General features: G+C 41.5%; 1 protein-coding gene across 2 annotated transcripts in view; it reads left to right on the forward strand.

The window, feature by feature from the left end:
* The first annotated feature begins 3,088 nt into the window (after positions 1-3,088).
* Positions 3,089-21,061, forward strand: part of LOC113008502 (calcium-binding mitochondrial carrier protein Aralar1-like) — a 22,360-nt gene continuing 4,387 nt past the window's right edge. The window contains exons 1-13 of one of the 2 annotated variants that reach the window (XM_026145961.1): positions 3,089-3,264; positions 3,771-3,824; positions 6,423-6,565; positions 7,006-7,121; positions 7,819-7,958; positions 10,886-11,032; positions 11,222-11,360; positions 12,234-12,327; positions 14,351-14,435; positions 15,662-15,743; positions 17,022-17,180; positions 18,158-18,210; positions 18,453-18,533. In XM_026145961.1, coding sequence (XP_026001746.1) covers positions 3,253-3,264; positions 3,771-3,824; positions 6,423-6,565; positions 7,006-7,121; positions 7,819-7,958; positions 10,886-11,032; positions 11,222-11,360; positions 12,234-12,327; positions 14,351-14,435; positions 15,662-15,743; positions 17,022-17,180; positions 18,158-18,210; positions 18,453-18,533 — 1,305 coding nt within the window. In that variant the 5' untranslated portion in view covers positions 3,089-3,252. The other variant, XM_026145962.1, reaches the window with a different exon arrangement.

Raw genomic sequence — 21,061 nt, forward strand, 5'->3', positions numbered from 1 at the left:
TTTTTGGAGAAGTCCTCGCTGTGGAGGAAGTTAGGAAATATAACATTGCAGTATTAAAAAGGTTTTGTGCAGGAATTCCTCTTGTAGACATTTACTACCGTATTCAATAGTTTGCATTTGAATTGGCTGCGTTAGTGGCATGGCAGTGGTTAGCAAAAGTAGCTCAGATAATAAAATGATATGGCCAAGCTGTAAGGTTATTAGTTTGAACCCTGGCATTTATTGATATGTTATAACTATGATTAAGCACAAAATAATAGGAACACTGACTAAACTATGTTAACTTATATCAGATAATACTCAGAGACTTGGGTGCGACCTACACTCGTCAGTAGTTTTCCTCTGTTCTAACACTGCTCTTCAGTTTATGGGTGGTCTGGACATGCCTGGGATTCACCTGCAGGTGGGGTCTCCTGTGCCTGCTGTATCAGACTCATCATCTAACTGAATTTAAGAACCAGCTCCAGTATTCCATCTCTGCCAAATTGCTGTTTATTGTAGAGCGGTAATCAGGCTCCTTCATGGTTTTAGTGCCCCGCTGAGTTTACGCAGTGATTACATCCTTACTGTCTTGTTTTCCAGTCGTTCTTGTACAACTTAAAAGCACAGTCCCTCCAAGATACACTTACCTGTTTCCACAAAACTGGTCTATTTCATCTGGAAGATTCTGGCCAAACACTCACCTCTCTGACTCGCCTGCTTGTTCGCCCTCCAGTGGTGCTGAACTCCCACAGAAACCTGACCAGTAGCTCCCCCTTTGTGTTCTCCTTCCTTCTTCCAAGTAAGAATACTGATCTGCACTATTAAGCAATCGATGACTCACATTGTGGCCTGGACTAATTCTCTCTCCAGTCCCACCAATCCCCTACACGTTTCACTTGTCACTCCTAATTAAATGCAAATAAAACTGTAGAACTATAAACTGTCAAGTCTCAGGTTCTGCTTCAGGGACTGCAAACTGCCATTGCCTTTCAAGGCCATGACACTTGGATAAAATAATGCATCAGTAACTGAAGGGAAATGTTGCATTTAACTGCATTTCCCTGTTGCACACAGAGATCCACCAGTCCTTTATGTGGAAAAAACTTTTTCAAAACTAAATAAACCTTATCATAGACCTTAAAACCAGAAAAACAAGACGCTGAAAGAAAAGGGCTTCTTGTGTATGTATAGGTTCTCAGTCAACCTGGTTGTGGTAGTCTCAGGTCCTTCCAAGCCTCAAGCACCAGGACTGACACATTATCATTATGAAATGGATAAATACATTCAAATTAAAGGGATCAGTTAAAGTAGTACAAATGGAAGACCATGGAGAAGGTTTATGGATGTAGTAAAGGAGGACGTGTAGAGGGTTGGTGTGATAGATGATCAGATTACCTGTTTTGGTGACCCCTAAGGGAGCCATCCAGAAGAAGAATTATAACAGCACCACAACAAAGATAAAGACACACAATTACAGCTAAAGACTGCACTTTAAAAAATCACTGTTATACTGAGTAACATTATAGAAAAACAAAACCTAGTCAACCTATAAACCTGTGAAGAACCACCTTTCTGAACCCCCATTTTTGTCTGATTCCAAGTCGAGTCCAAAGCAGGACCTCAAACCCAACTATAGCTACCAGCTCTCTTATCTGTGAGGGAGCTGGAGGAGGCAGCCTAACCAGAGCTGCTAAAATGATTCATGTTACAGTGAAACATGTTTGCCAGATGTTTTACCCTGAGAGTCCCAATGAGCTAGGCTATACGCAACTGTTGGCCGACCATCGATGACAGTTCAGGATGTATTAAATGTTGTTGGAACTGAAGAAGAACCAACAATAAGTGAAATGTGGTTTCATTAGTTTCTGCTGGTGACTTTTGATGTGGTTCCACCAATATCTCCTCACCCCCAGGCAGATGGCTGCCCATCCCTGAACCTTGTTTTGCCAGATGTTTCTTCCTGTTAAAAGGGTGTTTTTCCTTCCCACTGTCATTTAATTCAAGTTCACAGGCAATCATGTCATTGTTGGAGTTTTCTCTCTAATACGACAGGGTCTTTATTTTACAGCGTAATATGCCTTGAGTATGGCTTGTTTGGAAGGGTTGGTGGGTTTTCCCAAAAAAGAACATGCCAGCACAGCTTAGGTTTGGAAAGGTGCATCTGAAAAACTTCTGGTAAAATGTCTTTTGGACAGACAAGACCAAAGACAAGATGTTAATAATGCAGAGCACCATGTTTGTCACAAACCAAACATAGCCTACTGACACCTCGTACTGTCAAGCACAATGGAGGAGTGACGATTTGGGCTTATTTTGCAGCCAGAGGACCTATAGAGCAGTCACTGAGACCACCTATGTGCACTAAAGTATTCTAGGGTCAAAGGCGAGGCTACGTGTTTGGCAGGTAAAGCTCGGACAAAACTGGATCATCCACCAGGACAACGATCCAATGGTCAAAGTAGAAAATTTACAACAGAATGACTGAAAAAGAGTCATAGTGCTGCAATGGCCCAGATACCAGATCCCAACCTGACTGAAAAGCTGTGGTGGGATCTAAGAGAGCTGTGCATAAAAACAGTGAACTGAAGCAATGTTCTTCAGTGATGTGAGAGACTGATAAGGATACATTTACTTAAATGTAAGTCCTGGCTTTGAATATGTTTTATTGTCCTGACATATAAAACCTTAGAATTGACGTGGGGTGTAATTTTTATTTATTTTTATTTATTTTACCATGGCTACACACAAATATGATAGTTGATGTCTGAAACTGTATTTTTACGTGGAGGTTTTAAGCATATATGATCACTTTCGCCAAAATGATTCTCTCTCTTTATTTTATATTATCCTAAACCGAGTAGACTATTATAAGAATATGAACTGTGGAAAATTCTTATGGGCATTTTTCATTTCACGATATGATTTTTCACGATATAATTAAATAAATAACGCATTTTTTAAAAATTAAGATATTCTCTCCCGGTTTAGAGACTTTATCCACATTTGTTCTTTTCACCTCTCTGTCCTGCTGTTTGTTATGAGCAGGGCTACCACACAGTACAGCGTGTCCTCACTTGACCCCGTGCAGACCGGAAATGCTGTAACACATCTGCTGACCAAGTGTCTCTGTCCGGAGCGTCCATCTCAGCTGCGCCTTGTTCACAGCAAGGACAACAATCTGGCTAAAAATAGTGCGCTGTCTCGGACCTCCGCTGTCATCCCGATGCCCAGCGCCTGCGCTAGTCCACTGCGGCTGACGTCACATCCAGCATGGCGGTCAAGGTGACTCCGTCAATATTTCTTATCAGATAATAATTTTTAAAGGCAATAAAACGGCCGCGAGCTTTGCGCTGTCGGATGCCGAGGACGGCTCGTCTGCGCGGACGCTTGGGTTCAAATCCTCAGTCTGAAACGCAGCGGTGTCCTCCCCCCCTTTTATTTAAGCTCTACATCTTTACACAGGCGTATCTCTCCCGGCCTCGCAGAGACAGCTGTAATTTCTTTTTCTCTGCTGCTTTTTTCTGATTCTGGGAGATTTGATGGGATTTTGCTGTCTGAAAGGATCGCAGCACGGCTACTTCCATATGCAGTGCCAGGCTGTTGCTGTTAGTAGCCTGCGATCGATGCGTAAAAAGGGGGGAAAAATCAAAGCTAAACTGTGACAGACTGAACTTCAGCTTTATTGATGGTAGAGTTGCCTGCTGGAGCTCCAAAAACTACAGGCATTAACGTGGTATGGTCAGTTTTTCAACTGCTTTTCATAACAAATTCCAACTTGTGTGTTACAGGTGCAAGCAACCAAAAGGGCAGACCCCCAAGACTTGAAGACTGTTTTTCTGAAGGTAAGGCTTGCTCCAGGATTAAAACTGTTTCTAATACTAACTCATATGAAATCAAACAAATACATTAAAAGCCTACTGGTGCAGTGAGTGAGTAGTTTGTGTGGCGTCCACAGGGACACGTAGCTCTGTAAAGGTCACATAAATACTCTGACTAATTATGGATCAGCTACTACAGAGATTCGTCCTTGGCTTTAACTTTCTGCATGTGCAGAGTGTGTGTGCTTTTTATTTTATTTTTTTATCTTTAAAACTTAAAGAATTCCTCTTCGTTCTTCCGAGACAACCAATTCCCAGCATTAGGGTGTTAGTTTGTTTACCCCCACCAGGTCTTGTTTGGAGTGTCAACTTCTTAAGTCACCTTATGGTCCCTGAACATCTCTTCACTCTGCTAGAACAGGGCTGTGTAATTTGTGTTGCATATTCAGGTGGAAGAGTTAATTAGTGGAAGCTCATTCTGACTGCCTGTATAATTTGATTAAGAACTACTTGAGGCCTACTGCGCGGGTGAATAGATGCACAATCATGTGATGGAGAAATGTGGCAATAAATTGCTCGGAATTAATATTTTCACTTAAAAAGATTAATTCAGCAGACTGCGTTGAATTGTCCTGAAAACACTTGGCGTGGGGGTCTCCTCCCACACTCTCAGCTGGGTTCATGTCGTACTCTCTCTGTCTGAGCTTGGCTCGGGCCCATGAGTGTGGCCTTTCTGTTGCCAGTTCATGTGGTGCTTGTGTTCCCAGAGCTATCTCTGCTCCAACTTGAAAACCAACCCGGGCTCTAAAAATGACCTTATGTCTTAGAGCGTGACCCAGATCTCCCGTTCAGCACGGCACTGTATTGCATGCTTTGCGTCAGCAGAGTGGAGTAAAACACATTTGCAACACAAGGCTCTGTTATATGCATTTTATTAACTGCAAGTAGATTTGGAGGTTAGAATTGCATATCATGAAACAGCAAGGATTTACACCACTTAATTTTTTTTATTTTTAAAATGTTGGACAGTTTTTCAATCTTTGCCGCTATAGGTTCTTGCCAGTCATCATTCCTAGAGTTTCAATCTGCATGTCAGGTGGAAGCTCTGGAATTTCTATGGAGCGTCCGAGTTGTCGTTTCTCTGGAGAAAGTTGGTGAGAGGCACTGTTGCATGGAGAGGATACTGATGGAAAGATGAGGTTCACTTTGGTTTTGGAGTAATACAGGCTATGCATCACCTTGTACTAAATCAAACTACCATGTGGTGTTGGAACACCTATGAATAAGGGATATTGCTTCTTCCCAAAACTCTGTTAACAAACTGCTGCCCAAACTTAGACATTAAGTGTGTCTAATTTGAAGGTAATGAAAAAATAATGTAAATTTGGAAGGATGCAAACTGTCAGAGTTGCAGTATCTTTTGCTCTCCAGGCTGAACATGCCCCATTCAGCTGACTAGGTTTAAAAGGATGGTTATGCCATACTGGGGCATGTAAGGAGATACTAGAAGCCTTGTAGGCTACTTTTGTCTGAGTTGGTATTTGTGGGGACTTTAAACAACGTTTTGTTGAGCTAATTTGTCTCTGACTGCAAAACTGAAGAACAACAGATAGGAAAGGGGTATCTTTTTAACAGCTGAGGTCTCACGGAGTACCCACAGTGGGACATATCTTTATTACTTCCAACAAGCAAGGCCTCTCACATCGGCTCCCCAGTAGTATTACCTCGAGACCGGAATACCAAAGCAACCGTCCTCATTAGACTTGTGTTTAGCCCTGTAACACCATATACCCCCAAAACACAAGGCATCCATAGATGTTCACGCTCAAATAAATCTCTACATAGTATACTGTGGCACAGCACGTTTCACACCACTGTACAGGATAAAACAACATAGAACATCATAGAAAAATGTATCCTGCTAACTTAAGACTTTGGATAAGCGGGCCTGTTCAAGTCCCTCACTGGTGAGATGAGTAAAACAAACATTTTCCCATCCCTGAGGAGCCCCTGAGAAAGGCCTTGAACCTCTCACACGGAGGCCACTGGAGCTGCTCAGCGGCCAGCAGATTGTACTGCAGCTTCCAGGTTTGAATGTGTGCAAGTGTGTGAGTGGGAACAGGGTGTTCCTGAAAAAGAGAGGGGCTGTCAGCAGCGTTGCTCTGAATGAGTAAGGGGTAAATCATTGTAATACAGTGTTCCTCTCACACAATAACACTTCTTTTTTTCTTTTTCTTTTTTTTTCTTTGCAATTTCAGTGGCACGGCATGCATCATTGTCTGTTATGTGTGTAGCAACATGTCTTTTGTACGAGAATGAGATTCATGGTTAGAATGAAGTCAAGAGATGACAAAGCTCAGAGATGCTTTTTCAATGCTGCCTGTCATTATGGCAAAGCTTTATATATATGCTTAAAATGCTCTATAGGGCCGATAAACTTAGATTCCTTTATGCTGTTAAAGGAAGCGGGATGCATCGTATTGTTACAGAGACAAGGGATATGTCCACATCTTCCTCTTTTTATGCACACAGTAAAATTTCAGCCTTACTGGTTCTCCGATTAAATGCACATATGGATCCACACTGAGTCTTGTTTATAGCTTGTCTGTTTCTTCTTTGCAGTATGCCAACGTGGTGCAGGATGGAGAGCATTACATGACCCCCAAGGACTTTGTGCAGCATTACCTGGGTCTGCATACACAGCCTCAACACAATCCCAAAACTGTGGAGCTGATAGCCGGAGTGGCTGACACCACCAAGGATGGGTGAGTAAGAACAAGTCGTGCGATGAAGGTTGCCATGAAGAGTTTGTTATGCTTAGATCTTTTATCTTTTGTTTTTGTTTTTTGCTATAAACAGATATTTATTTTAGTACATCAACAACCTGTCAAACGTTTTCTTTTCTTCACTGATAAATAAAGGATGGATAGATAGATAGATAGATAGATAGATAGATAGATAGATAGATAGATAGATTGATATATATACATGCGTGTATATATATCAATGTATAACCAGTGTTAGTAACATTATTTCATTGGCTAGTTTGTGTTGTTGCTAAGAATGAAAACTGAAGCTTGGCTATAAAACGTATACCTTTAATGCTTTTTGTGCCTTGTCCTCAACGTCAGTCCGTGTCCTGGACACTGATATTGAAGATCCATATATGTTTCATCATTCATTTTTTTCTTTCTTCTCCAAACAGACTGATCTCTTTCCAGGAGTTTCTGGCCTTTGAGGCAGTTCTATGTGCCCCCGATGCCCTGTTCATAGTTGCCTTTCAGCTGTTTGACAAGACTGGTACAGGGAACATCTCATTTGGTATGTGCATGGTAGTTAATGTCAGTGTTTCAGCACAGAGGATAATTTAAACTGGATAATGTTATTATACCTACGTCTGACTTAAGATGTAGACCTGATGTAGATAATTAAAAGGAATTTAAAGTGCTTCTTGTTGAAAGAAAACATTGATGACATAATGATGAAAAACACTAAGAAACTACTGGGGTGGGGATGATTAAACACTGTAGAAGTTCTTTTTTTGTGTGTAAGCATGTATAGTCAATAAATATGGGAGTATCGGAGCTTTTGGGGGCTTCTTCTTTAGAGTATTAAATATGCTAGCAGTGAGACCTTTTTAAGGTCTCGTCTCTGGGCAGTGCTGCAATGAGCTGTGTGAAACATCACATTATACCCAGCTCCATTCGACATGAATCTAGTCTGTCATAAACCGAGAGAGTCTTACAAAGAAGCTGCTGTCGTGCTCTTTCTGAGCAATAGGCCTCCATAAAGGCAGCTGGAATTGAGAGTAGAGCTTATACAGAAAATTTCCTGGAAGGACTCACGACCCTCAAAATGTAACAGCCTCTTCAGATTCGCCATCCAAACTGACTCTTTCATCTCCTTTAACTGGGTTCTCTGCAAAGGGAATGAGCACGCGAGATGGACATTACAGCTTCATCTTGCAGGTTTTTCCTTCTGTCTTTTGTTACTGCTCACTCGGGCCTCTCTCTTCCAGAGAATGTACGTGACATCTTCAGCCAGACTACAGTCCATCACCACATTCCCTTTAACTGGGACTGTGAGTTCATCAGGCTACACTTTGGCCATGAAAGGAACAAGAACCTCAGCTACACAGAGTTCACCCAATTTCTGCAGGTATGTATTTTTATCTTGGCGCTTTATGTCAAAACTGATGTGCAGCGTGTTAAAGGAATGAGCTAAATTTCACAGATGAGCATCGGTCCATTTTTAAAATTAAAGGAATGATTTTACATTTTGGAAATAAGTTCATTTGTTTAATCTGTGCTGTGTATGTTACGTCTACAGAAGCCAGATAACAGAAGCTGCATCTAGGCTTGTGAAATTTGTATCTCCTCTACTGCCATCTTGCTCAGAGGGGTGGGGCGGTGGGGTGGTTCATTTCATATCTCAGTTGGTAGACTGGTCCTTCTTTTTAGGCTGACTTAATACTACCTTCTGTCATTTAAATTGGCTCTAACTCTGTTGGTGTTCTTCTGCAGCTTTCATTACATGTCTGACGTTCACAGTTCTGTCTTTGTAATGACGAGATTTGTTAGATCAATTTTTAATTTTCACAAACTTTTTTTGGCAGAATATTACTGACAAGCAGATTGGTTAAATTCCTGCCAAAAGTTAAGCAGTATGGTGGAGCAGTGGGTGGTAGTTTCTCATCTCACACCAAGAAGGTTTGGGGTTTGAACCTGCTGCCTGGCTTTGCACGTTCTCCCTGTGACTGTGTGGGTTCTCTCTGGGTAATCTGGCTTTGACTTCCAGTCCAAAAACATGCACGTTAGGCGAATTGTTTATTGGCTGTAGATGTGAAAGTGCAAGCGCGCGATTTCTCCCAGGATCACATGAGATATCGTCTAGGATAGGCTTCAGCCCCCATGTGACTCAAAGTTGACTAAGCAATTGATGCTTAGTCAACTTTGGATGAATGGATGGAAACCAGTATTGCCAGTATTTTGTTATGGAAACAAATAATATTATTAATATTATAACAATAATATTATAAATATGGAATGGTGGACTGAAACAAAGTTGAAAACTAATGATGACCTGTGACCTCTGTAGACATATATACAATATATATTATGGAAAACTGCATTCCCTGTCAAACATGGCGGCCGCGTTGATGCATCTTCCAGTGAAACAGAAGTGACCCCTGCACTATCTACATGTGTACATCTGTGTTCAGAGGAGCCACTTTTCTTTTGCTTAGTCTAAAAAGTAGTATCTATCAAAAGGTTTTTAAAAAACACACAACAACGTCACTATTCCAAAAAGTGTAAAATATACATCTCACGCTCTTTTCATGACTTTTTTTTTTAATTTAAGAACATGTCCCCTCTAAATAAGTGCAAAAGTCTTTAAAGATAATACTTAATGAACATAATCCAACTTTCTCATCTAAATCTGATTAACCTCCTAGGACCTGTCGTCCACATATGTGGACATCACATTTTGGGTTATTTAGACCGAAATACTCAATTTTGCTCTACATGGGCCTGATATCCACTTACGAGGACATTATACTGCTGCTGTTCTATCAAAACTTTAAACGAATATCCTCATATGTGGCTCTTATTTTTCTTAAAAACAAAAATAAGGTTAAAAAAAAAAATCTGGTAATTGGGCCCCAATGTGACCAAATATCAAAGAGAAATTAAAAATGCATGCCGTGGAAGAGTTCGGGTCTTAGGAGGTTAATTTAGTATCTTCTGTATTTAAAGTAAACAGTTTGTACAGAAAAGCAGCCAAAAGTGCTTCAATAGCATCAGAAAACATGAAGTCGTTTCTCCTGTGGGGATTTCATCCCACTTGGGGTCAAATTGGACTATATGCCATGCATATAGTTGGCATAACTAAAAGGGAGGGGAGTGTAATCAGTAGTTCTGGGGGTTTGAGGGAGCCTGTTGTGCCATTAAGACAGTTAAAGTTGGGCATCAGTTTAGCCCACTTGTTGAGCAGGCGCCCATTCAGTTGCAGCTGACATGCAGTGGCCCAGGTTTCAATCCAGTCTGCAGCCCTTTGCTATGTGTCCTCCCTTGCTTTCTCTCTCCTTCCTAACTTCGCTTCACTGTTAAACTGTCAAACAATGCCCAAAAATTGCTATTTTTCTTGATTGATTATTGCCCGGTGTGTGTGTGTGTGTGTGTTGTCAAAAAGAAAAAGCGGGAGCGGGGCTAGTGCAGCGACCTGGTTCAGAGTCGAGGGCTGTGGTCTGAGGCAGAAGCTGGGTGGTCCAAGAGTTATGCAGGCTGCACTCTGTCTCCACTTCAGTGTGGGATCTCTCAGAGCGCTTTGTGGTTTATCATACTTGACTGGAGCTTCCCACCACTACACCAAACACTCCTCTGCGTGCGGAATTTCATCTATATGTATCATTTTTATTGTCTTGTTTTCTGTCATGTCCGAGCACATTACATTTCTTCTAAGCGTTACTTGAAATTGATGCAAGTAGATCCGATTGTTATTGAAAGTTAGGGCTCTTTCACAGGAATGTGAAACTTCAGTGAGTTCACAGAGTGTTTGTAAGTCTAAAAAAAGTACATGTCTGTGTAATGAGTATCATGACCAGTTTTGAGCATTCTAATCAGCAAACATTGTGAGAATAAATCCACTGATTAGGTTATCAGAGCAAGAATATGAGGATGAAGAAGCACCTCGGTGTTGGAGTTCCTCCACAGTCCTCTGGTTATACGCGATGAGCTTTGACAGCAGACACTGACCCGGGGTCAGCCTCCCCTGCATCCCCTTCTGATTGCACGGTTGTCATATTGAATCATCTTGTTGCGGACACACCTGCCAGCCGCCTCGGCAGCCGCTCAGCTCGAATGCGGGATCAGACTACCCGGGACGTGGTTTTCATTAGTCTCTGGAGAAACGACTGCTATTAACAAAAAAGAAAATCTGTCTAACACGGTCACATCTCATGACTTTCACATCTGTTTAACACTGATATTATTGTACTTTCTTCTTCCAAGGTTCTGGGAACGCACTCTGCTTTTTTTTTTTTTCCTTTTTAGCATCTTAACCTTGTGTGTCTGTGTGTGCTACAGGAGCTGCAGCTTGAGCACGCCCGCCAGGCATTTGCACAAAAAGACAAGAGCAAAAGCGGCACCATCACTGCCTTGGACTTCAGTGACATCATGGCCACCATCAGGCACCACATGCTGACTCCGTTTGTCGAGGAGAATCTGGTTTCAGTTGAGTTATTACATTTTCCTTTTTTAAACAGTGACACAAGAATTCACAGTTAGCATCTGTGTTAGTGATTTATGTCTTACTGAGCTGCTGTCATTTAGCTGGTTAAGGAAGATTTGAAGGAACATAATAAGATCCATCTGTAGTCCCTCCTATCCAGTAGGTCTGACAGGCTTTTGGTCTTGCTGTAGGCTGCGGGAGGGAGCACCTCCCACATGGTGAGCTTCTCCTACTTCAATGCCTTCAATGCTCTCCTCAACAACATGGAGCTGATCCGCAAGATTTACAGCACGGTGGCGGGCACGCACAAAGACACTCTCGTCACCAAAGGTACTGCCGAGCGTCTCCCGAAATAATCACGTCTGCATCGTAAATGTGATGTGAGATGTTCGATCATATTTTAACTTTCTTGACAGAGTGGTGTGAGTGAACACTCAGGAAACATTTACTGTAGCACTAAATTACTAAGGTAAATGAACATTTTCAATCTGGTAATCAGATCATCCCCTCCCCTCCCCACACATGTATACCTGAGTAACTGATAGTCGTTCTGTCAGTCACATTTGTTCCCAGTTGTGTTTCCCATTCAGATGCAAACTTTAGACTTCTGCTTCCTCTTCATTGGTATTTCGCCTTGTAGAAAAGACTTTGAGCAAACAGTATTTGCAAATAATTATTGTTATTTGTTGCCGAGCATGTCAAATATCATTAAGTTTAAAGCGAGCACTTGCATGTCTGCTGTCCTTCACCGAAAAGTATATCATTGTACACCTCGAGCATACTTGTAACTAAAGGTGTGGAGGAAGTGAATAACAAACTCTTTCCCCTCTCTCAACAACTACCATTAGGTTTCCTTTTAGAACGACCACCTGATGGCAATGGAATTTCTCAGCAGGCAGCAGTAAAGAAGTGAATATAAATCCCATATAGCAGAGCCGTGCAGGGTGCTGCTGAGAGTGGTTCAGTTAGTGGTAGTCGAGGAAGAAGTAAAGCACACACAGGACTGGTTTTAATGGTTTTAAAAAATTTTCTGCAACAAAGAGCCACATAAAGAAAAAAATACAAGGACCATTATTTGCAAATACTATATAACACAAACCTCCAGTAGAAAATAACTAATGTTTTTATCCTCTCGGCCTCATGTCTGATGTTTGAAATCCAGTTTGTGTGACTGCATCGTCTCCTGTCTTTGTTAAATTGTAGAGGAGTTTGTTCATGCTGCAAATAAGTTTGGTCAAATCACTCCGATGGAAATTGACATCCTGTATCAGCTCGTTGGTCTCCACTCTCACTCTGGGTAAGATCTCCAGTTATTCTGTTGTCACCTGTGGAGTTGGTTTATTGGTCAGTGAACATATTTCAGGCTACAACACGTTTACACTAAAGAGTAACAAGACTTTACTGGACAACAGTTTATAATAAGGTGCTTGTATTTACCATTAGCTTATTTCCATGCTTATGTGAAATCTGTATTTCAAACATTTTGCAATTAGCAGGCCATTAAGAGATTACCTCTCAATAACTCAACTGCTTTATAAGTTCACTTAATATAGATTTATTAAAAAAAAATATGAACCCTAGTTTAGTTGTATTACGTTACACCAGTGATGCTCAAATAATAGCGCTAGTAGTACTTTCACAGTAACTAAAGGCTCAACTCATTTAAAAAAAAACAACTACAAAAAAAGCAAGAAAATACAGTTAATTAAAGAACTGATTGACCTGGACAGGTTTGTATGGAAGCTTCCATAGGTTTGTGCAGAAAAGTTATTTTTAAATAAAAACAGGATTGCGTAAATGATAAAAATCGGTAAATAAACAAGTACGTAGGGAAAAAAGTTGTACACCCCACTAAAAGTGTTGTCCGCTCACTGCATAATAGATAATCAAAGGAAAGACCTATCGAAAATTTAGATTTAAAAACTAGGAAATTCTTGACTAAAGGTGTAATTAGGTTGAATTTATTGAGCAAACATGAGCATATTAAGAAAAAACTAGTTAGCTAAACATAATGGAAGGAGTGGTTGAAATTAAAAGCTTATATTTATAGATAAGCAGTTGAGACAGTTTACTAACCATAACTGATAAATGGTGAAGTGAATCTAATGGGAAAGAGTAAATGGTAACCTGGTCCAGTTCCATACTGAACACATTACAGTGCAATGACCCGGTTCTCAGGTCTGTGGGGGGACGTTATTATAACAGCAACCACTGCATTTGACTGTATTTAATAAGTGTTATTAAAGAAGAATGACCGTCCCGACTCCTGAGTAAAACATGCATTATAAAGAAAAACACTAGGAGGATATTGATGGAAAACCTTTAGTTAATGACCTACAAATTGAAGAATGTTTTCATGTATATGAAGCATTAATAAGTGTTTTATAATTATTCATGAAGATTTACTGAAAAAGTAGTACACATGCTAATAAACAGATGTCTAATAGTGAATATTTGTACTGTAATATACAATGTTTCTTTTATTTGTACCTGTTCATGTTGGACAAGCTGAAAAAGTGCTCTTGTACATAGTGCGGCATTTAAATTTGTAACTAAATTATGAATATGTTCTCATTAAAAGGGTACAAAAAGAAACTTGGACAAACTTCCTTAATATTTTATTTTTTTTCTGTAGTGTTTATGTGTATAAATGGGGAAATAATTATTCCAGCTCCTGGATTAACTTGGGTGGTTTTTGACTGTGTAATTTTTTTAAATGTAGTTTGGATTTCTAGCAGACTAATGCTTTCCTAAATTGCCAAAGTCCGACCTGCATATATGTGAGGAATACATGAAATGGAACGAACCAAACTCGAGGTGGAGTCCAAAGAAGTGCAGAAATGTTCTTTTCCACTGTCATTAATGCAGTCGCCCAGGTAGCTTCTCCTGCTATTCCCTCAAATTTACATTTACACAAGCTCGTGTTTTTATTCTAAGCCGACACGAATGGAATGAATATGTTATAAACATCTGTTTATTGGTCGTAAAGATAAAGTTATTGCTCATTCTGTTTAACAATGGTTGCTCCAGTGGCTGATTAACAAGACACACATAAAACATGAATGCAGTCTTTATGATGCATCAGACCAGCGGGGGATACTTGGATCTCCAGCATTTAGTAACAAAACACTTTCATTTACTCATTGGGCCCCTTCCAGCTTTGTTTGTCTGTTGTGTGTATAAGCTCGAGTAGCAGGAACTTTAAGTTATATGGCAGTAAAAGGTCTGTGGAAAATGTTACATCACTGGCTGCCGCTCAGAGTAGATGCACGGCTTTCTGCTTTTTCCTGGACTAAATCCCTTTCTCTCTCCCCCTCAAGGCGGCTGAACCACGCAGATATCGAGAGAGTTGCCCCGCTGGAGGAAGGAGACATGCCATACCACCTAGCAGAGAGCCACAGACAGGTAGCCTGAGTGACTCCTCTAATACACCTCACATCCTCCTGCCTTTCATCAAAGCCTTTCCCACTTCTTCGCCCTGCTTCCTTCTCAGAAAGAAGCGAGAAAAAGGAAGACTGTTCAGTCGCTGAATTAGCAGAGTGCCCATGTTTTTCTTCCCTTGTGAAGTGCATTTCTTTAACTCCCAGATAAAAGTACTCCAATTATAGTCAAAGAGGAGAATCATGGATTGTTGCGTTGCGCCTCTCCATGAAAGGCACTGCCTATTTTATTCAGTATGGCTGTACATACACATCAGCTGCAATCACACATCTGAGACGCTAATAAGAGGCTTTTATCAGTGTGGGGCTTGAGAAGTTTTAGGAGCCTTTAGCAAAGTCTGCTAATGGCAGGAGGGGAGTGGGAGTCAAGGTGGATGTGGGAGAACAAAATAGTTCCTGCCTCCACCGGATAACACGGCTCTATATCAGGCTGTGGTCAGAGCTTTCAGGCCACTCCTGGGACTCGTGCTCAGAGGTCTGGAATTTGATTCCTTTGGGGGGGATGCTGCAATTCTCAGCCTTGCCCTTCTGTGGAAGTAGGCTAATTGTTTAAACCCTTTGATCAAGACCTCGATCTTGTTAGCATGCAACTCTGGGTGGAAGCATCTGGGAAGAGGGAAAAAAAAAAGATCTTCTCCACTCCCTGCTCATCTGGTGGCAGGAGAAGTTGCTAAATACATCGACTTGCACACACATTTGACGATGTCTCGCTCGGACTGTGTAATATTCATGTAGATTCTTATCTGGACATGGAAAAGGGTTGTGAGGCTAATCAGTTCCCAGTGTAAACAAAGGCATTTGCTTTCAACATCAAACACCAATCCTGAGATCAAGTGGATAAGGGAGAAATTATGCTTTGTTATAAAAATAAAAGAAGACCTTTTTAGCTTTTAGCCTCCCACATGTCGCATGCGTGGAAAACTCAGCCGCAGGTTCACACAGTCATTTACTGTATCCAGAGCTAGTCTGTCTGTGACATTTAATACAGGCTGATGATGAATCAGACATTATGTGACATGTCTGCATTCCATCGCCTTCCTCCGCCGTTGAGTACTCTATAGCATTTTTCTTTCCACAATGTATCTGGTTCGCTATAGTTTAATAGCCAGCCGATTCATGTTTAGTGTCTGATCCCCCCTCCTGTCTTTCTCCAGATTCATTTGACCGCTGGTGTCTTTTTCTCCTATACAGCACGCTCACGAAACGTCTCGGCCCATCTGGCTCCAGGCTGCGGAGTCTGCCTACAGGTTTTCTCTGGGCTCAATCGCTGGAGGTGAGTGACATGTCTGCGGCGGAGCCCCCGGCCCGCCCGAGCGGTAACCTTAGCCGGCTGGCTGCCGCGCCGAGGCCCCGGGGCCGACCATTGTCCTGCAGGGAGAAGGGCTGTGATGTGAGGCTCCGGCATTGTGCTGCCGTGCCACCGTGGCTCCAGGCTGTCGTTGGAGTCGAAGCTTTGGAATGACACAAATCTTCCGGAACCGCACTCCCTGGAATCTCCCTCTCTAATTACGCTGGGGGGAACTGATACAAGGAACTTCTGACATAACTGCCCCTCAGATAGGAACATGGCCTTTGTATGTGTGTGTGTGCACTTGTTCTCCTTAAATACGCAAAGAGTTTTCAGTCATCATTCAGCAGAAGCCAATTCAGGCCAGGTCAGAGAGAGATATACTGTAAGTCATGAGGCATACAGAGAAACCACCAGGAATGAGCTGTTTCTCACGCACTGTGCTGCTTTCTCTGTTTGCACGTTTGGGAATCATCATTACAGCAGGCCTTGATGCCAAACAAGACATGGCGAGTGTAACTGATAACAACAGTTTAGTGCAGTGTTGCTCAAACTTTTTCTGGCAAGCTTCCCTTCAGGAGTTGAGAAAGTTCACACCCGCCAAACCGCGATTTTTAACAGTTATTTACAATAACAATAAAGGCTCGAAGGTGCATTCTTTTGAAATAACAGAGAACATAAAAGCTTCAACACTCTTCTCTCCTTACTTTTCCACAAATCCTTCTCATTAAACTTGATTTCATCTTGTATTTTTCACCCAGTCGTCCACTTTGCAGGACTTCCTACTCTAAGCTTTATGATGATTTCTTTGAAGTGGTAAACCATCCCCAAATGTAGCTGCAGAATTATTGCTGTACATCTCAGTTGTGTAGGACTCTAGATAAATAAAGTGATGGCTTGTATGCATTAGAGGGCTTCCCAAGGGCTGTCCAATATCAACAGGTTATTAATTGAGTTAAAAAAAAATTAAAAAGTAATAGTAATTCATTGTTAGAAGCACAAAGATCAAACATTTACTAGCTTGTCTAGACTGAAAAAAGGGGGGGTTTCTTTGTCAGTTTGGGTTTTCTTGTCTGCCAGTTGCACAAATCAGAAAACAAACTGCAGCTCTTTTTGTCACATTTGCCACAAGTAAAATGTGAATTTGGTTTCTGAATTGTTTAGATGCTCAAAAAAAATCTTTCCAAAATAGCAGAAACCCCCCCAAAACTAGTTCATTGTGTGTTTTTTATTTATTTATTTATTTTTTTTTAATGTTTGTAGCTGCCGGCGCTACGGCTGTGTACCCTATTGACCTGGTGAAGACGCGCATGCAGAACCAGCGCTCCACCGGCTCCTTTGTAGGAGAGCTGATGTACAAGAACAGCTTCGACTGCGCAAAGAAAGTGCTCCGTTACGAGGGCTTCTTCGGCTTTTACAGAGGTAATCATTTACAGATTTATTTTTTTCAGTAAATGAAAAGACCTGAAATCTCTGTGCAAGCCAACATGTGGGTGTCGTGCAAAACAAACCATCTGATGGGAAAGCATCAACATTCGCCAGCGCGCTAATATCGGGAGCATGGTTCGCTAATTGATACCAGAAACCTTTGCCCTCCCTGTTCAGCAGTGAATAAAGCAACACCCAGGGGTCACGTTTTCATTATCTCCTGGGAGAGTTGCCCGAGGAGAATGACCAGCAGTATTCATGTAGCAACAGCAGCAGCGGTGTCTGATCTGCCTCTGCCTGAGTGGTGATAATGGTACTGAAGGCTTGTGATATACAACACTTCTTTCATATGAGGGAAGTCAAGACTGCCATCTACTGCTGCCTCTACCGCTGCAGCGCTTTGTTGCTCTGATCTGCGTCCCCCTGCCCTCCTTCCTCATCTCTTGCACATGATAAGAGGGTGATTGACTCAGAGACAGACACGCTCGGCTGTTTTCTGGCTGCACACCAGCAGCAGTCACTCAGCAGCTCCTTCAGAAGTTTATCTGGCCTGATGAAGGACAGACGGTGAAACAGTATGGCAGTTATCGCCACTGTAGCACCCAGCCTCCCCCCTCGATCTTGTACGTGACCACACAGCTCTCTCTGTTCCCCGCTAACAGCAGGATCAAGTCTCCGCGATGCTGATCCCATATGGAGCAGCCGTGTCATATTTTTGGGGACTTTTGTTCAATTTCAGTGGGACCTTTGTATGCTGGTGCATCAGCTGTATCAGGCACCATCTGTAAATATTTATGGGTTTGTTTTACACGCACAAGAACCCCGCAGCTTATATTGTTCTAGCTGTCAGTGGATGTATTCATTCAGCAAAGATACAAAAAAAAAAGTGCATTCATTTCCAGCCAGACTGTCTCTCTTTCTCTCTCTCTCTGTCAGGTATTCTAATGGTATCTATGAATAATATTTTGCAGGTCTCCTCCCGCAGCTCATTGGCGTTGCCCCGGAGAAAGCTATCAAACTCACGGCAAGTCATTCCACTGCGTAGCTTAGAGTGCTCAAAAAGTTGTTCTGAACGATTCATTGTGAATGGAAAAAAACATGCAAAGAAGAAGAGACACACTTTGCAATCAAGATGTGACTGCAACCACAAGTTAATATTAATGCCCTGCCATCAAGACTGCGATTGTGTCTCATCTGACTTCTTCTTCTTCTTCTTCTTCTTCTTCTTTGTGTCTCCTTTCCTTTATTTTTTCTTCTTTTCTTCAGGTGAACGATTTTGTCAGAGACAAGTTCACCAACCAGGATGATACCATCCCTCTTCCTGCAGAGATTCTGGCTGGTGGATGTGTAAGCATTACTGAGGCGATCATCATTCAAATTCACTCTGTAGATGAACTCAAAACCGAGTGAAGGGACACCTTAAAGATAAGCGATGTATGCATGAGTAAAAAAAAAATAGTGCAGTGATTATGTGCGTTTTGTAGTCTTGGGTTCATAAGTAAGTACAGAAATGAAATGTGTAAGTATTTCAGATCCAAAGCTAAACTGATACTGCTCTTTTAGTGTTTTAATTTTTGTTTTAACATATGTGAAGGGTGAGAAATGTATTTAACATGCATGAAACGATCGTTATATGCCGTGCGGATGAGGTATTCAACTTTACTTAAAGGTGTTATATGTAAGTACGTTGGTTTTTTTTTAAACATCCCTCCATCATGTCTGCCCTCAGTGTCATTTAGCTGCATCTCCAGTGAGTCTCTAAAATATCTCCAGTGGATGGATCCAGCTCCACCAGCTGCAGCTGGGAAGCCCAAGATGGGGGAGCTGGTTCTGCTCTGCATAGTAACACGGGAACCAGATCTCTTATTTGTTGCAAGTTGAGGTCGGCATGTCAGAGAGACTGAATGTGGAGGCAGCTGAATGAAATCTAGGACTACCACAATATTAATCTTACCTGTCGGTAGTAAGGATGAGCATTTCAGGCGCATAATGCTTTCAGTATTCTTCATGTACTGCCTTGCTGTGCCAGGCTTTTGCCATTCTAGTTCAGTTTTTAGCTTAATGACCATTTAAATATTTGTAAATCATGACCATCGATAGCTGTCAGGTAGGAAAACACAAATATCTTTCAAAATAAAATACTTGTGTAAAGCCAATTAAAATAAGAGTATCAAAACATTCTACAAGTCCACATCCTGCATCACCATCCAGAGAGGTCAGTTAAAAGTACAAATATATAAAAAGTATATATCTTTATTGTTACTAACGAGGCCTGCAGCACTTGTTCACTTCAATCATGTATTTAAACAGACACGTATGTTAAGTTTCACTTACTGCTATTCTTTTTATCTTCACTACATGAGTGTATATAGTCCATCCATTCATCAGAAACACAAAAGAAATGATAATATACACATACGTTTAAGACGAGGTAATCAATCAGACACTATTACTATCACTGTTTGATGAACACTTATTAACAAACATGGATGACAGCACTTTCCAGTGGCCCCAAAGTGCCACTGCACTACAAATTGAGCAAAATGTATTTACAAACAATGCACACTTATCATAGATCAGCTACTGTGCATAATCTAAACAAATTATTAGGATATAATTATTCCCAAAAGCTATAAACATGTTGATAATCCTGGTACCATAGGCAGGTTGTACAGTGAGTTTCATCCAGACTGATCAATGTGTCTAAGAGGAACAGACATACATATGCCACAATCATAAAAGTAAGATATTATTGCATGATGAGTAAGTAGTTTTTTGCAGGTCAGAACATTATAAATACATAGTACAGAAAGAAGTGTTTCCCTCTTTAATGTGGTGATGTGGAGTAATGAAAAGAGTAGACTATAGTCACCCTGTCTTTGCACCTAAGCAGAGTGCTTGATGCACTTTTACAGTCCCACAGAAGAAAAATGACACTCCTGTTTTGTTGTAATGTTTTGTGCGTATGTTTCTGGTTGTAACCACACCATTTAAAGGAGAAGGTGCCCCGGCTTGTTTAAAGTTTTTGAAAGACAAGTCTTTCACCTGCGTTTGGATCTTTGTGAGGTGTCCGTTTTGGATTTGTAAACACAGGGAGGCATCGTGGTTTTATTTCATTTCATTTACAGATTTTTGCTTTAAATTGAATCTGACTTCATTTGCCAGTGTGTTTACTGTTGCCATGGTGACTCTTATTAAGTGAGAGAGGTTGCTATAATTCAGCGTCTAATGTCAGCACATCGGAAGTTTCCCAAAACAGAAACTATGATTGTGAATCGTCTGAAATGGCGACTGCGGTCAGGTGTGATTCCTTTTTCTGTGTAGCAATTTGTCATTGCATCATCGGATTAAAGATGCCTCTGTGCCGGCTGTGCTGAAATAAAGCAGGAGCGCTGTGGAGCAGAGGCCGCAGGTTGGACTCAGAGGAGCTGAGGTCTGCGGGGTCGTGACCCCTGTCAGGGTGCAATTGAAGGAAGAGGCCCTGGAGGGCCCTGGATGAAGCGGGGTCTAGCTCATTGTGATTGAGTTTGACAACGCGGTACGAACCTGAGGCGTAGTCACCGTGCAGGTCTTTGCACAGGATGAGGATGGTGTCCACTACAATGCTTGCTGCGAAGAAGTTATTCCATCTGTGGACCCTGATAGAAATGTATTTTATGACTTTCCCCATATTCTCGTGTTGCTTCATGAGAGTTTGAAGTCTGCTTAATCTGATAATTTGTTAAATAATTGCTTCCACCAGACAGAACTGAAGGAGATAAAAGGGAGCAGACGAGTGAATCAATCTTCAGAGAAGCGGATATTCCCCGTCCACTCTGAAGATGACTAAATATGCCTGAGCTTTTTTTAGACCTTTGCTCGGATGTTTACAGATA

The sequence above is a fragment of the Astatotilapia calliptera genome, chromosome 16, assembly GCF_900246225.1.
Source record: "Astatotilapia calliptera chromosome 16, fAstCal1.2, whole genome shotgun sequence".
NCBI lineage: Eukaryota > Metazoa > Chordata > Actinopteri > Cichliformes > Cichlidae > Astatotilapia > Astatotilapia calliptera.